Source organism: Micromys minutus (assembly GCF_963924665.1).
Source record: "Micromys minutus genome assembly, chromosome: 11".
NCBI classification, from domain to species: Eukaryota; Metazoa; Chordata; class Mammalia; order Rodentia; family Muridae; genus Micromys; species Micromys minutus.
This window is the reverse complement of record NC_137980.1, coordinates 31405421-31422108: the sequence shown is the minus strand read 5'-3', so window position 1 is coordinate 31422108 and position 16688 is coordinate 31405421. Positions and strand designations below refer to the sequence as shown.

Sequence of the window (16688 nt, the reverse complement as noted above, 5' to 3'; positions counted from 1 at the left end):
TAACCCTCTGAATGAAAGTACCAAAATAAATTCTTTCTTTGATTAGTTGCTTTGATTGTGATATTTTATAACGGTGATAGAAACATAACTCAGTGAACAGGAGATTTGACAGATTTATCAAAATTTTCAAATAATCAGCTTTAGGTATGAGTATCCTTTTATTTTATGATAATTTGTGATTATTCTTCTTTTTAATTCCATTCATTTTCTTCAATTATTTTAATTTCTAAAGTCAGATACCAGTTCTCTGGTATTTCCTAATTTCTTATTTACTTTTTGGTCCTCCTAGCTATTTCTAATTTGCTCCTCATTAGTATATTCTCTCATCTGGTTTCAACTATTAACATCTTCTCCACCAACTGTTGGGTTATTTCAATGTCTTTTAAAATTCCACCCAGATGACTTGTTGATTGCTATTTTGTACAGGTATGACAATAGGGTAAGTTAATTTTACTTAGAGTCCTATGTAAGAAAATGCAAGTCACTTTTTTATGACCCATAAGCTTCCTTCTACACTGAGGCTCCTGACACCAGCCATGTCAGGGTATTCACTGCTGAACCCAGCTTGGTGTTTAAAATGTGTACTACGTCTGTTTCTTCTCATTCACACATACATTCGTAACACTATTTGATTCAGTGGCCTTTCTTTGCTTGGAAAGTAAAACAAGGTTGAAGAAGTAAAATATGACAAGTACACAGGAGAGACATGTATGTGATATTTATGATTCTCTGGTTCTTCAGTCTGAACTCAGTGTGTTTTCTAGCAAAGACATCTTGGGCCCAGGTAGATCTAGCTAGGGACAAATCAATGAAACAACACAAACAAACAAAAATTGAAGGCTCATTTCACTCAGAACTGAAGAGAAAGAACAGAATGGGGTCTTCATTCTGCACCACAAGCATGTCTGTCATCATCAGCAATGGGCCCTCTCTTATGATCCTCTAACACATGGAGCTCCGAACCTTAGCTTTCCTATTACTTATGCAGTTTTTTCTCAGAGTTTCTATGCTTTATTTTCCTTTCTTTTTATTTTCAAAGTGAAAATAGTTTATATATATATATATATAAAATCAGTCAATGAAGTCTTGTCTTTTCTTCTAGGAATAGAAATGGTCCAACATACAGAAGTTTGGAAATGTGATGAAGCATATAAGTAGGCGTGAGGTAAAAATAGTGTGACTCAATGTATGTATAAAAGGCCTTTGAGAACAGACAACATGACATCATGATCAGAGTTGTAGAAAACAGGACCAGAGAGAACATATTTCAGCAAAGTAAAGGCTACACAAGACAAACCCACAGCCAGCATCATCTTGAATAGAGAAAGTCTGAAAGGAATTTTCTTCAAATCAGGAATGAGACAGGATGTTGACCACCCCCACTACTCTTCAACATAGTTTTTGAAGTTTTAGCTGGAAGAATAAAACAAGAGAAGGAAAGCAAAAGAAAACTTATAGAAAAAAAAAAAAGAACCAAAACTATCATTATTTGTAGATGATGTCATATTAAACATAAAGGATTCCAAATTTTCTATCAAAAAACTTCTAGGAATAATCAATTTCAGCAAAGTGGCAAAATACAAAATCAACTTACAAATCCAGAAATAAATCAATAAAACAACAAAACATGTTGGGAAAAAAAATTTATGGTAACTTGCCCATTCACTAATCTCAGAACAACTACCTAGCAATAAACCTAAACCAGGAGGTACTGATAACTCTATGCTGCAAACTGTCTTACTTAATAACCCAAGAGGCCATACATTCATTTTGTCCCTTTTTTCTTACTTACCTTCATTAGATGTATAACTGACTGTGAAGATTTCAGCATTTAAGATAAAAGAGAAATACATACATACATACATAGAAGCATGCATACATACTTACATACATGCATATGAAGGAGGCCAAGGTTACTATTACAAGGGTCCTGTGAGTCCGGCCATGCTGATGCCAGGTACCCCACCACTGAATGAATTTTCAGTTCATTCAACCCCCTTAGGAACCCTCAGTCAATGAAATTCCACAGGGCTTTCTGCCAACTGCCCAATCCCTGTATTTTCTCTGCTGGAGCATGCTTAATGGCCCAGGATTTGCTAAATTTTTTTCTCATGTGAATCCATCACCTTCTGGGAACAACATTTCACAGGCCTAAGAGGTTAAGTTTGTCCATTGTGCTCAATGCATCTTCTAACATTGTAGTGTTTTATGATTCAATGCTCTATCAATTTTTGAATGGTGTATTAAAATGACCACATCTGTTTCTGCCCCCTTTCTGCCAGTCTACTGTTTAAAGAATCTTATTAGAAAACAATTTAATTTTTAAAAAAAGACATTTTCTATGACCTTGATGACCTGTGCACCCTCGCATAATATGGTATCCCTTCACGTTTAGGAACACTTCTTCCCTGACAATGGCACAGTGAAACCTGATTTTTAATTGTCTCAACATTTTCTAGACATATCTTTTTCATCTATAACTTCAGTTTCCTGCATCTCGCCTCGATTCTTTAGGTCTTTCTGTTGTAAATATCATATATCTGATTTTTATTTTATGATTTTATTTGACAATTCTTTTTTTTTTAAAATCTGGAGAGTTAAGTTCATTTACATATTTTGGATTTCTCTCTAATTTCTTAATTTATGTTCTTTCCCCCATCCCTGGCTCTCCTGTTTCTTCTTCCTGCCTTCTTTGACGATGACATTTTATCCTCCTATTTTAATTTCAGAGACTCCCGCTGCTGTTGAGTTAGTTAGCATTTTCTTATTTTAATGTGATGCGTTACAGTGTGGATGATTTACACCCTAATGTTTAACTAGCTGACAGATCTATCATTGTCCTGTGGTCACCGTTCCCACCACCTTGCGCTGTCTTTGAGGGATGAGGTGTCATATTATAACCCCCCATAATCATATCCTTTTTATGTAGGAAACAGCTCTCATCTTTGTCTAAATATGTCATTGCACCCTTCCTGAAAGATGGTTTCTCTGGGCTTATAATTAAAGTTCGTCAGTTATTCTTGCTCAGAATATTTAGCATAATTTTCTCCTGAATTCTGGCTTCTTTTGTTGCTGGTAAGTTGTCAACTGAAACTCCTCACCCTGATATCCCTGCTCCCTTTATTTCTTTCTGTTTAAACCTGCTGGCTGGGCTGTTCTCTTTCTTCTAAGATTCACTTTGTTTAAATTCTATATTCCAATGTCCAAGGGAACCCTGACAGTGCCCTGGAATTCAGAGGTTCTTCTCCCACAGAGAACAAGTGCTGGCTCTGTATGACCAAAAAAAGACAGTAAAGTGCTGGCCAGTGGCATCAAAGAGTAGGTCTTACAAGGCAGGTTTAATTGCATGGACAAAAAACATATATAAGTCAATTTGAAAAAATTAACATCTTTATACAATTTTTATTAATATTTAATGATTTTTCAGTGAAGAGCTATTATATTATAATTATAATTATACTCTGTTATTTTTCATAATGGCGATACTATTTTAATATAATATTTTATAATTTGGATGCTATAAACGTCATTTTATTTTATTTAGAGCTTTTATTATTACTATGTAAAAAGGAGAATTTTACTTGTTTTTTGCTTTGGGGCCAACAATGCTTCACTTACACACTCTAAGCTCTTCTTTGATGGATGTTTTTAGACTTCTCTAAATAATAAATAAAACGAATAAATAATAAAATAATAATAAATAAATATTCATGCTACATTCAAATAACAAGAGGTAATTCATTTCATTTTCTTACTTTCTGACTTGGGGCCTTTTCTTGTCCTTTCTCAGTTTATTTCATTTGCTGAAACCTATTACCATGTTAACTGACAGGAAAGTGTTTTAAAAAGAACCTGCAGTGGTGCTTAGGATCTTGGGCATGGTTCTAGCATAGGTCCGTCTTTAGCATGGGTCCGTCTTCAGCATAGGTCCGTCTTCAGCATGAGTCGGTCTTCAACATAGGTCCGTCTTCAACATGGGTCGGTCTTCAGCATGGGTCGGTCTTCAGCATAGGTCCGTCTTCAGCATGGATCCATCTTCAGCATAGGTCCGTCTTCAGCATGGGTTGGTCTTCAGCATGGGTCGGTCTTCAGCATGGGTCCGTCTTCAGCATGGATCCATCTTCAGCATGGGTCCGTCTTCTTTTAAATTCTTGCTTGAAATTTTTCATTAGAACAGCTTGTGGCCAAGAATTCTTAGAGGAGATTTCCATTGCTCTTCCATGAGCTAATGATGAGAAAAATATGTCTGTCTGCACGTACTGTCTTTATAACTCTGATATTTCTTTAACCTGTTTGGCTTCTGCTTCTGTAGAGTGTTCTCTAAGTCATTTTCCCACAATGCCCAGATCTAAGGTTTGATCTCCTATTCCTCAATGACACGGCCACTGAATCAAAATTCTAGATCATTTAGACTTGCAGTTTAAATGATAGCAGTGAAGACTGATCCTCGAGATTTGTCTAAGGAACCCTTCTGTGCATTCCTAACACTTCTTTGTGTCTTATCTGGCATTTCCAAAGATTTTGTAGTGGAAGAAATTCAGGATATCTAGTTCAAAATGTAACTGGTAATTGAAAATTCAACACTGACACTTTAGGCACCACAAACCACTAACTGTTTGTTTTGCTGGTTGATAAATAAATGAGAAGGCTAGATAAAAGCAAACAGGAAGCCACTGCCATCTAGTCCTAGAAATACTAAACATGCTCTCCGAGGGTTTTGGGAAAACAACTATGAAAAGTAAGAGATACATTTAATAAACGGTCTTCGGCTCTCATGATAGTTCTTTCTTCTACAATATTCCAGAGAGTTCCCCTAAAGACCTCGGGGAGGCACAGTCAATGGCTGGATTGTGAAGTCTTGTGCTCATACCTTGCCAGTTCTGAAAGCTGTCTTTCATGGACAAAATAAAGCTTGAATGGATCAAAATGTTTCTTGGGAGTTAGCCAGGTTTCACATGAAAGGCCCCTTGTTTTACCTCATAGGAAAAGATCTCTTAGAAATTAAACATAACAAATTTAATCACTTGAGCTAAATTTCACAATTATACCAATTAAACCTATCTCATACATAATTGAACAGATTGACTGTTAAAGTTCTAACATAGCATCTGCTCATGATAACTGATCAGTAAATAATGTTATCTCCCTATCGAAACCCTAAGGTAGCAATATCTTTGTAAGTGTGAAGTTCAGATATAGCTAGATGTGTTTGGGGAACTATCAAAATGAAGGCTGGAAAGACTCGTTGGTTTTCCATCCTGTAGGTTTTCTTCCTGAGGTCCAAAGTTGCTTTATTTTCCCTCAGTTTGAACACCAACTTCTATTAGCATTTCACGGAAGGAAGTGTATGCCTTTTATGTCTTATATGGTCTGCAAGGAATTCTTATCAGGAATAAATGGTCCACAGAGATGGATAGTAAGGAAGCGGATCCTCCTACAGCCTGGCCTCAGAGCCTCTGAATGCTCACTTCCTATGTGAACAAGTAGAAAGATTTCAAAATAGCTACCAACAGTCACATGTGTCCTCTACCAAGTTAGAAAGTGGATACCTGGAGACAGAAGTCACACTAACCTTTTCATTCTTCACAGGGCAGTTCCTATATGCAGCACCAGACAAAACAGGTAAAATGACTAAGTGACACTAATAGACTCAAAAGACATTCTATGGTGCGATCTTCAGGATGAGTTGTACAGAGTTGAAACAGTGGGCCAAAGAAGAATGTATACATAGTTAATGAAGAAACTTCCCGGAAGAGAGGTTAAGAGTTCTGGCTCCTCTTTCAGAAGACAGGGGTCAGTTCACAACTGTCTGTGAATGCAGTTCCAGAGTATTTGACACCCTCTTCTGACTCTTTGGACACAAGGCACATACACATATGCAAGCCATCCATACACATAAAATGCATATTTAAATAGAATATACTCAAAGAATTGCTCACTGTATTAAGTATGAAGTATTCAAAAGCCAAGTCCCTTGGAGTAAAAAAAGCAGCTGCAGCAAACTAAAAAAGAGGTTACAACTATATAGCACAACCTTGTTGCAAAAATAGCTCATGTTACTATTAGTAAAAGAATGTCGTACCAACTTAAGGTAGCCATCTGCATCCAGAATTAAGTTCTCTGGCTTCAGGTCTCTGTAGATAATGCCTAGTCGGTGCAAATAATCAAATGCTTCTGTCACGCAAGCGACACAGAATTTAGAGGTGGGTTCATCAAAGCTGCCTCTGCAATGACACAATTTCTCTTCTTAATGCTCTGAATATGTCCTTGGTGCCGTACCAGGCATCTAGATCATAGTATAATTTACATGTGGTCATTTGTACACACTTTGAACCCAGCATTAATTTACTTACATCCCTAGCTCAGTGGGTCTCAGCCATGAGAGCACTGGTAAGCCTTTTAACAAATGAGTTACTGGACCACACCCCAGGAAAATGAATCATGACATGTGATATTAGGACAAAACATTCTTGGCTTGTAAGAGTGCCACCCGCAATTGTGTCCTGAAGCCAGGGTTAATAACCACTGTGCCAAAGAAAAATATCTAAGGGCTCGCTTGTCAACGACTCCCTTGCCTGTGGCAGCACAACCCTCACATTGCTCTTCCTGTGCTCTTGTCTTCTGGCTGCCACAGCTTTCCAGCCTTCTTGTCTTTTACACCTCTCTCTGCTCTTCCCAGTCAGTCAGTCTTTGTCCTTCTTAGGGCATCCTTTGGTTTACCACTTTCTTACCAATATATAACCAATATACAACTGTGATTATTTAGCTTTCGTATTTGTGGCATATTTTCATGCCAACCCCTTTCTTCAGATGATTCTAAACTTATCTTTCTAAAGTCTATACTTTTATAGCCTTTTACATGCAGAACTCTGTATTGTCTAGGAACCTTTCAAACTTTTACCATTATGCCTTCTACATAGAAGATGCTCCATACCAAAATCAGCCCTTTCATGAAATCAAACCTCTGTAGACATCCCACTCTGCTTTGTTTGATCAGGACCTCATCAGTCTCCATAACATACCTTTTCAGTGAATCTGAGTCTGCCTCTTCCTATCCATGTGACCTTGGACAGCTCATACATGTCATATGCCCGAACTCTCTAGTCTGTACACTAGGGTGACAGATTACTTTACAAGACCCACATGTTACTTCTATAATGTTAGCTAACCAAACACAGCAATTATTACCTGTTATATGTGATGAGAGCCTTCTCCTATAATTGTATCTTAGTACCATCCTCACAGCCCAGCCCAGATGTGAGTTGATGAGAGTTATCACTTACAGATAATTTTCTTACCTGTCCCTCAATATACTCCACAGCTCCCCACCTAAGCATGCCTCCAGAAGCATGTATACATATTTATTGTCCTTGAAGGTACGATACAATCTGTGGAGACAGATGGAAACAAATGATTAGAAATGTAGTTCTAACATCTTTGAAGCTGGTTGTGCTAACACTGGCAACATCTGAAATGATGGCTGACTTCCATTTCCACATGGACACCTGTGGTGATTTGAATACACTTGGCCCAGAGAGTGGCACTATTAAGAGGTGTGGCCTTACTGGAAGAAGTGTGCCACTGTGGGCATGAGCTTTAAGACTCTCCTCCTAGCTCCCTGGAAGTAATATCTTCTCCTAGTAGTCTTCAGATGAAGATGTAGAAATCTCAGCCCCTCCTGTGCCATGCCTGCCTGGACACTGCCATGTTTCTGTCTTGATGATAAAGAGCTGAATCTCTGAACCTGTGAGCCAGCCCCAATTAAATGTTGTCCTTATAAGAGTTGTCTCGGTCACAGGGTCTGCTCACAGCAGTAAAACCATAAGACAACATCCAGCTGCACAGGGCTTCCCAACAAAGTCTCTTTGATTATTCTTTGGACCTCTGACTTTATCCTATACTTACACAGCTTTGCCTCTGCCTACACACTGAACTTCCTTATCTCCATCTCTTGCAAGGCTGAGCACCAGACCACCTTCATCATAAAGTGGGTCATTATGCGTCCTACCAAATAAGGACTCTCCTCCTTCCCCAAAGCCACAGGCCCATGCATTTCTCACCGAATATGCACCTTCCCTAGTGGTCCCTTATTGGTTAGCTGGTATGGGAACTAGACTAGGAAATACAGTTTTAAGTAGTAAGGCTAGTGGGGAATGACTTAGTAAGGACACCCAGAAGTAAAGCATAGTCTGGGTGAGGAGTGTGTATGGTTCAACAAAGGTCCACCTCTCAGGAGCTCTGCTGCCCTTGGATAACCCCTGGAAGTAAGATGGTGGGTAAAGTGGTTCTGGGGATTAAAACAAATGCATGAGAAGGGCAGAGATTCTGTGCTTAATAGGCCCCCATACTCCAAGCTGGAGTAGAAGAGCCTCATACCTGCAGTCGTGTGTCTGGACAATATTCCACATTCAACACTCAAGGATAAATATTTCCAGGTGCTCAGAGTTCAAGAACTGGTTTTAGGGGATGGACAGATGCCTCAGCATTTGCTGCTCTCACAAAAGATTTAGGTTCAGTTCCCAGTACTCATGTGGCAGCTCACTGTCCTCCCAGTTCCATCAGCCTCTTTATGGCCTGGGTGCACACTAGCTATGCGTGTAGTACATATGTACACATACAGGCAGATACTCATACACATAAAATAAAAGGAAGGAAGGAAGAAGGAGAGGAAGGGGAGAAAGGGAATGGAGTGGTGAGCAGGGAGAAGGAAAGGGGGAAGGCGATGACCCTTTTCTTGGTTGAACCACACCCAGAAGGAAGCAGCCCAGTGGGCTGACAGATAATGCAGAGCATGGGAACTGCAGTAAGTCATCTCTTTAGGAGCTGTGTATGGGGGCACACATCTGTAATCATGGCATTCAGGAGCAGGAAGATTTCTGTGAGTTCAGGGTCATCCTGGGCCACATAGTTAGTACCAGGCTAGCCAGAGAGTAAAAGTGTTTTGAGCACCAGAGCTAGAGCCCAGGCTAGATGCCTCATGGCACCTGTTTGGTCTTTCCTCTTGGCTGCACATCGCTGGAAGTCACCGAAACTACACTTATGGATCGTTAAGAAATGAATGAAAATTTAAATTGGCTTATATCAGTGGTGGGTGGATATACAGGTAAAAAGGATGAGGACCTAGATAGTATCTCCACCAAGTGCCAACAAGTATGGAGCAAAAAGGAATGACTATCACAGGATGATCACTTTGGAGCTCTGAACTTCTAGGACCAGGTATGTCCCCATTTGGTAATGGTGTGCACCTAAAAGTACCTTCCCTGAAGAAGTCTAACATCCACCCACCCTGGACTGCAGCTTGTTTCCTCTTTCCCAAGTCCTACATTAGCTCCAACTATTTTATAATATATCCCACGCACACGTGCACACACACACATGCAGGAATGCACATACACACATGCACAAATGCACATATACACACATGTACAAATGCACATACACACACATGCATGAATATGCAAGCATACACACACACACACACACACACACACACACACACACACACACGTGCACCTTAGCAAGGTTTCCTTGGGATAGGAGTAATTGGAAACTCCTACCTAAGATCCCATAGGAGAATTGAGAGTAAGACTTCCTGGAATGCCTACTGCCTACTTACTTCACGATGAAGGGAGAACACAGTTCCTCTAGGATCCTCTTTTCTGAGTAGACATGTTCTTGCTGTTTAGTATCAACAATGTGCTTCTTCCTTATACACTTCATGGCAAAAGCAATATTCTCATTTTTAACTTTAACCTATGTGAGAAATGGAAGCATTCTCATACTTAATGTACCACAATAATTTGCAATAGTTAATATAACATATTAATTAATGAGAGTTAAATTGCTCTACTTTTAAAAAGTATATTTAAGTTTTCTACCAAGTATCCATCTAGAATTGATTTCTATATAACTTTATTCACTTCCAATCATTTTCAAAATACTTCATATAACTTGGCTCTAAAATTTTTCTTCTGAAATAAGAAAACAGACTCTCATTAAATTTCATTGACAGAAATCTTCAGTTTTCATTGTGTAACATGATCAACTTTGATAAGAATTGCCAAATCTTCTTATTACTTAATAATCAGTCTAATTTTTAGAGAAACTCATAGCAAATTAATTCTATATCTGTCCTATTCAGTGGACAGCTTACTGATAACATAACATTATTTAAATTTAAATTAATTAAAAGTAGAAATTCATTTCCTTGATTGGATTAAGCATATTTCCAAAGTATATCAGACACATCAGGTAATAGAAGCATACACCCATCATGGCAAAAATTGGTATTGGAAAGTAAGAGAAGGCCTTCTTTGAATGCAAAAATCAGAGCTTGTTCTTAAGGGCAAGTCAAGATTGAACACAACTATTTTTTTCTGATAGATATAACAATCCAGAAGCGGACCATAATGAATAGTAAATGGAAATTGGTACATCTTGTATTCTCATCATATTTATCATTTGTAATGTCTATAGATTTTTAAATGTCTGGAGGAATTCTTTAGTAGTTATCATCCAGGAAAGCAGATCTCAGCACTGTTAATTCAGTCTTTTAGCTGTGGTCTTGGGTACACAAGAATATCTGTATAGAGCATAAAACTCATTACAAATATTCTTGACCCCATTAGGAAAGTGTTTTCCCTTCCTCCATCAGAGTCTGGAGTGGGTATGAATTGTTCTGTTGGGGTCTGTAGCAGCATCCCTAGATGCTTCTGTCCAGCCATCCTGCAGACAAAGGTCTCGATGTAGCTCCTGGAGGTCACTGTACAGTGAACTGTGAAAAATCGCCTCGGCAAAGAAAGGCTTAGTGATTGCCAGGGGCTCAGAGCCATCTGCGCCCCGAAAGAGCACCACTGCGCATTCTACAGTTCTCTCAGAGCACTTGGTCTAAGCCAGGACCTCTGCTACTTCTTGGGAGCTGATTACTAAGCACAGAAAGGTGGTGCTAACTGACACCGGGCACTGGCCCCCAGCTGTTTGCTGAGTGCTGCAGAGGGCCGCAAACATCCTTTTGCTTTCATTCTTTCCTGTCTCTCTGATGGAAATTTTTACAAAACCCCAAAACAGGGTAATGAAAGGCAAGCATAAACACAGAAGTAGGGTTGCTTAAGGATATGAATATGATACTAAGGACTCCACTTACGGTGTTTCTGCTGTCCACCACAGAGAGATACTGTGTTCTGACTGTACACATCTATGCACATGTGAGTGGTTGTTACAAAATACACTTTTTTCCCCTCACATTTCATAATCTTTCAGAATGCCTACTTGGTACATTCTCCATGATTACTATCAAGAAGGATTCATCACAGGATGTGATGTAAGGGATAGCTTAATTACTACTTGCAAGCACGAATCGACAGAAATGTTTACTTCCTCAAATTCAGAACACTTTAAGATAGCAATGATAATGCACATATTCCTCATATCTAAGCTAGGATATAAAACAGAATAAAGCAAAAAGTCAGAATGCTTCTCTCAGATGCTTGAAACGTAAACCCCTTACAAGCTCCACTCTTCCGAACCCACCAACGCCCAGTGTTGCGATAATCTCAAGGTTCTGGAATGGGGAGGTTGAGGAGAACCTGGCAACCTTCTCTCTCAGCTGAATCATCTCCAGAGAAAGGGCTTTGGACAACTTCCAGCTAGACATGGAACGCCTGAAGAGAGAAGGGAGAAGTCACACAGACACACACACACACACCTGAGCTGTGCTGCTATCTCCCAGTCACAAACTCTACTCTCACACAGCCCCTAGGTGCCACAAAGACTGTCTGAACCTTTGGCAGGGATGTGTTCAATCATTCCTGGGATCACTGGGTTGGACAGAGGTCAAATTCTATGTGAGTGAAGTGGAGAACTCTTATAGCATTTGAAACGCATCACCCCAAAATCTGTTCATCAATAACCCAGGAGAGGAGTCCATGGGAGAGAATAAAACCAGTCATGTCTGTCATTCCTAGAAGAAGGCCACACCGAGAATTTCTGCTGTTTGTCAGCAAAGATTTCCGTGCCTTAGGCAGTGACTGCTTTATGAGACGTGAACTATGCACGTCTTATTTTACATCTAAGTGCTGTAGCTCATAAATACCTGTCTCATCTTTGAATTGAAACTAACTGTTTTGAGTTCTATCTGGGTAAATGTCACCCTAAAAGGCTGTAGGCACAAAGATTGAAGGTGCATATCTTAGAGAGAACACTTTAACTCAAAATTTAGTCTTTCTAGAAATTTCCAGTGTACCTCATCAGAAGTCTATCTCAAGAACGTAAGCTTCCGTTTTCCCTCATAATGCCTGAAGGTTAGCACAGTGGAGGATAATTCACCTCCAATGAATGAGGCTGTAGGTTTAAATCTCAACACAAAAAATATTACAATACAATTTTAAATGTTTTATTGAGTAACAAAACATCAAATGAATATTTCCTATTTTTTTTAAAAAAGCTACTATTATTAATTTGAAGTAGTCAACTCAGCCCCTTTCTCCTCACAAATACATTCTTGGAAACTTAAAAAAACAAAAACAAAAAAAAAAAAAAAACAAAACAAAAAAAAAAAGCCAGCTATAATCCTGTTCTTCACCTGTAAACATGTCCTTTTGAGTAAGTTACCATTCTAAAGTATATCCTTTATAAGAAAATTTCTCTCAGATTCCTACTGAACACTCAAAGTGTTTACTTAGAGGTTTAAAAACTCCTCCTTCTAGAGTAGAAACAATGTCTGCAGAATCCTCTGGCACGTGGACGATCCCTGCGTAGGGAACTGCACCCTGCCCCTGTTGGGGCTTTCGGGAAAACCCCATCTCACTTACTTTGCATGTCTCTTTTCATCGTCACGGTTCAGTGTGGCCACATACCCCTCAAGGTATTTTTGGAGTTCATCAAATGTCCCGACAGTTTGGTTAAACGTTCTAAATAAAATGAGACAAAATGGTCTGTTGTGAAGGTATCAAGACAATTTAGCACTCGCTGTTCCCACTTATCTGTTTTTCTGTGTGTGTGTGTGTGTGTGTGCGTGTGTGTGTGTGTGTGTGTGTGTGTGGAAGGCCAGTGTGTGTGTGTGTGTGTGTGTGTGTGTGTGTGTGTGGAAGGCCAGGGGCATGCATGTGGTGGCCCAAGCTTGAGTGTGATTTCTCAAGAGCTGTCCAGTTGGTGCTATAATCAAAAGTTCATGTAAAAGTGTGAAACAGGGGAAGAGAAATAAGGATCTATAGATCCTCTGTTGCTCTGTTTCAGCATAAGTCTGGCACCCTTTGTCAAGCCACCATCTGATGAGATTTCTCATATGCCAAGGACTATGACAGACACTGGCTCTGTGGTCACCAGGACATCCTTCTGTGATCATGAAACTAACAGGAGGTTGGTAAGGCAGGTGCTTTAAAAACTAAACTGTGAGTATTACTCAATGTGATTAAAGTCTATGGAGTACCCCGAATGGCTCTGTTGCTGGGGTCTAATCTATTCCTTTAGTCATAACTAGAGGAATCAACAATCATCTATCATTTATCATCTAAAGTGTAATAATGTTCACAGGGCTATGAGACACTACTCAGAGATACATAACCTCAATGACCACAGAAATCTAGGTTGTAGATCAACCTACATGTACCTTATGGTTCATTTGTCTCACCCTTAATGCACATAACATTCATTACATCTTTCCTTGTGTCATGTGTACTTCTCAACCCTCACTAATATCCATTTAAATTAAACCTATAAGGTAATACAATTATTACATTTTTTCATAAACTCAGAGGGACTCTCTCTCACATATGTGATTAGAGATGGAGTTTATCCATCTCTTTTCTCACAGAACTTAGGTCTAGGAGCAAGTAAAGCACAGTTAATGTTATTTTGCACACGTACATATTTTTAAGAAACTCATAAAAAGCAAATTTGTTGGGGGAACGATACTGAACTAACACATTTTCTATCTGAACATTTGAAAACTTCCCTGGTAAGTATTCTGATGTCCTTCCCAGTGCTTCACACCTATAGCTCCTCCTAGTGCTTCACACACACAGTTCCTCCCAGTACTTCACACCTATAGCTCTTCCCAGTTCTTCACACCTATAGCTCCTCCCAGTTCTTCTCACCTATAGCTCCTCCCAGGGTTTCACACCTATAGATCCTCCCAGTGCTTCACACCTATAGCTCCTCCCAGTTCTTCACACCTATAGCTCCTCCCAGTGCTTCACACCTATAGCTCATAACAGTGCTTCACACCTATAGCTCATCCCAGTGCTTCACACCTATAGCTCTTCCCAGTGTTTCACACCTATAGCTCTTCCCAGTGCTTCACACCTATAGCTCTTCCCAGTGCTTCACACCTATAGCTCCTCCCAGTGCTTCACACCTGTAACTCTTCCCAGTGGTGCTTCATACCTGTAACTCCTCCCAGTGCTTCACACCTACAGCTCCACATTCAGGAAGTGGTGTAGACAATTAACCACTGACAGTATTCCGCTATTAAACCTTGCCATTTTACTGATTTTGTTAATATTTCACAGGAGTATGTCTTACGTCTTTGATGACACTATGGCTTCACACAGATGATGATTTGATTTTTGTTTATGTGAGTTGTATTCCTTGGGTTGGCTATATGACCAGTGAATATTTAACTGATTAATGAAGGATCCAAGGAGCCAGGTTAAAATGGCCTTTGAGGTAGAAAAGAGAGGCTTATTTTAAAAGAGTAAACTAAAGATGATATCAACGTTGGTGCATATTATTAAAAATGTCTACAGATGGCCCTGCCTCTCTGGAATGATAACTAATTAGTGACTGGTTTTTGTTTGTTTGTTTGTTTTGGTTTTTTACTTCACAGGAAGATACTGGGCTGGGGAGATATCTCAACAGTTAGGCTGTTCTTGTAAAGGACCCATATTTGGTTCCAAGAACCCACATCAGGTGGATCACAACATCCAGTAGCTCCAGCTCCAAGTATCTGAAGCTCTTCTTGTCTCCTTGGATACTTGCACTCATATGGCATGCTCACAGACACATAAATAAATCCATAAAAGCACTAACAAACTGAGTTCCCTGAAAGACACAGAATTTAAATCAGTCCATTGCTGATAATTATGTATCAACTTTGCACACAAAATATTTAGCCTGCCAGCATCTGCCGCTGCAGAGACAGACTCTGATCAGAAAGCCTGGTTCCTGCTCATGAATTTTAATGTCATGTACTTGTAGCTGAGCATTGGCCAGCATTTCCAAGTAGTGATGAATCTGAAAACAGAGAGGGCTCGGAGTAACAGATGCCAAGTCTTCGAAAGTAACAGGTGCCTGTCTTCTCTGACACTGGGACACTCACTCTCGATCTATCACGAGGCATGCGACATCATTTTCTTCCGCAATTATATTGGCTGATCTGACATCATCACTGCGAATGAAAAAGGGAAGTCAGCTCTCACCACAATTAGAAATTAAAGGTCTGTTTTGGTTAGGGAACCTACAACTTATGTGATTTCACACCCAGCTGCTAAACCATCCAAAGGCTACAGTGGATTTCTTTTATAATAACATGGTATTTTATATCCAACACTTCTAAGAAATAGATTTGAAATGTGTCCCAATAAAGGTTATGTGCACAAAGCATTCAGGGAAGGTCACTGTACTGGGAGCTTGGAGGAATCCCCAGCTGCAATGTTGAATCTCATTTGTGTTTGTCACAGTGGTAATAGAAGAGCTCTCCCCCATCAAAGGAGAATCCCAAATGAACGAGGAGGCAGCACAGAGACCAACAGATCAGAGACAAGTACTGAGAGATGGTCAAGTACATACCCTTCAACAAAACAGTGTAAATGGACTCCAGGCTTGTATGCACAGAGTCATAGAAACAGATGAACTGAATATCGAAACACCTTCATGCCATAGGATATAAAATGGATATTTCTTCCCGCAGGACAATCTCCACAATCAGTATCTTGTGAAAATGAACTGTAGCATAGTTAACACCGCTACCTTTCTTATACATAGTACAGATTCTTACTATGAGTCTCTTGGCTATAACAAGTCATTATATAGAAGCTGAAGGCAATGTAAATGCCTAAGTAACACTGATGGGTCAGGAATCAGGTAAAGTATTTCCACAGTGGCCTTGACTAACGTATTTGTTTTCATTATAAATCAGAGTCTAATGAAAGGCACAGACACAGTGTCCAGTGCTCAGAGACTCACTACCAACAAAATGTGGGCATCACAGGGATAGCTCTGCACAAGTCCATTAAAAAAAACCAACCACAGGCAGCCCATGTCTTCTGTGCCCAGAGAGCTCCCTCTTTCTAGATGATATTCAAAGACCATCTTATGTAGTTTAGAGTTTATAGGGTTCCTGCTAGAGGCTGTCAGTGAAAACAATTGAGCCTAAGGGAATGTTAGGCCGAGGTAGGACAGCTTTTGATCAGTTTACACAAACAATTAAGACCAGACCGAGAGACAGACGTATGAGTAGAAACATAAGTGGTCTAGAGAGAACCAAGTACATGTAGACTCACATAGACATAGGCACCAACATGGCCTTGGATTGTGAGTTCAGGGCAAGGAATGCTTAAGGCATTTGCTCTACATGTGCATTGCATGATTGGCACAAAGACTATTCTTACACACAGTACCACTGGGTCCCACGTGTGCCTTCAAAGTAACTGTATGTTAAGTGTCGTGGATTTATTTTTATGAATAAAATT

General features: G+C 39.6%; 1 protein-coding gene across 2 annotated transcripts in view; it reads right to left on the bottom strand.

The window, feature by feature from the left end:
• Nucleotides 1-16688, bottom strand: part of PRKG2 (protein kinase cGMP-dependent 2) — a gene marked incomplete at both ends in the record, with an annotated part of 84472 nt that overhangs the window by 24409 nt on the left and 43375 nt on the right. The window contains 6 exons of one of the 2 annotated variants that reach the window (XM_080925131.1): nucleotides 6083-6224; nucleotides 7299-7388; nucleotides 9617-9753; nucleotides 11507-11660; nucleotides 12810-12908; nucleotides 15317-15385. In XM_080925131.1, coding sequence (XP_080781257.1) covers nucleotides 6083-6224; nucleotides 7299-7388; nucleotides 9617-9753; nucleotides 11507-11660; nucleotides 12810-12908; nucleotides 15317-15385 — 691 coding nt within the window. The remainder of the gene's footprint in view (nucleotides 1-6082; nucleotides 6225-7298; nucleotides 7389-9616; nucleotides 9754-11506; nucleotides 11661-12809; nucleotides 12909-15316; nucleotides 15386-16688) is intronic. The other variant, XM_080925130.1, reaches the window with a different exon arrangement.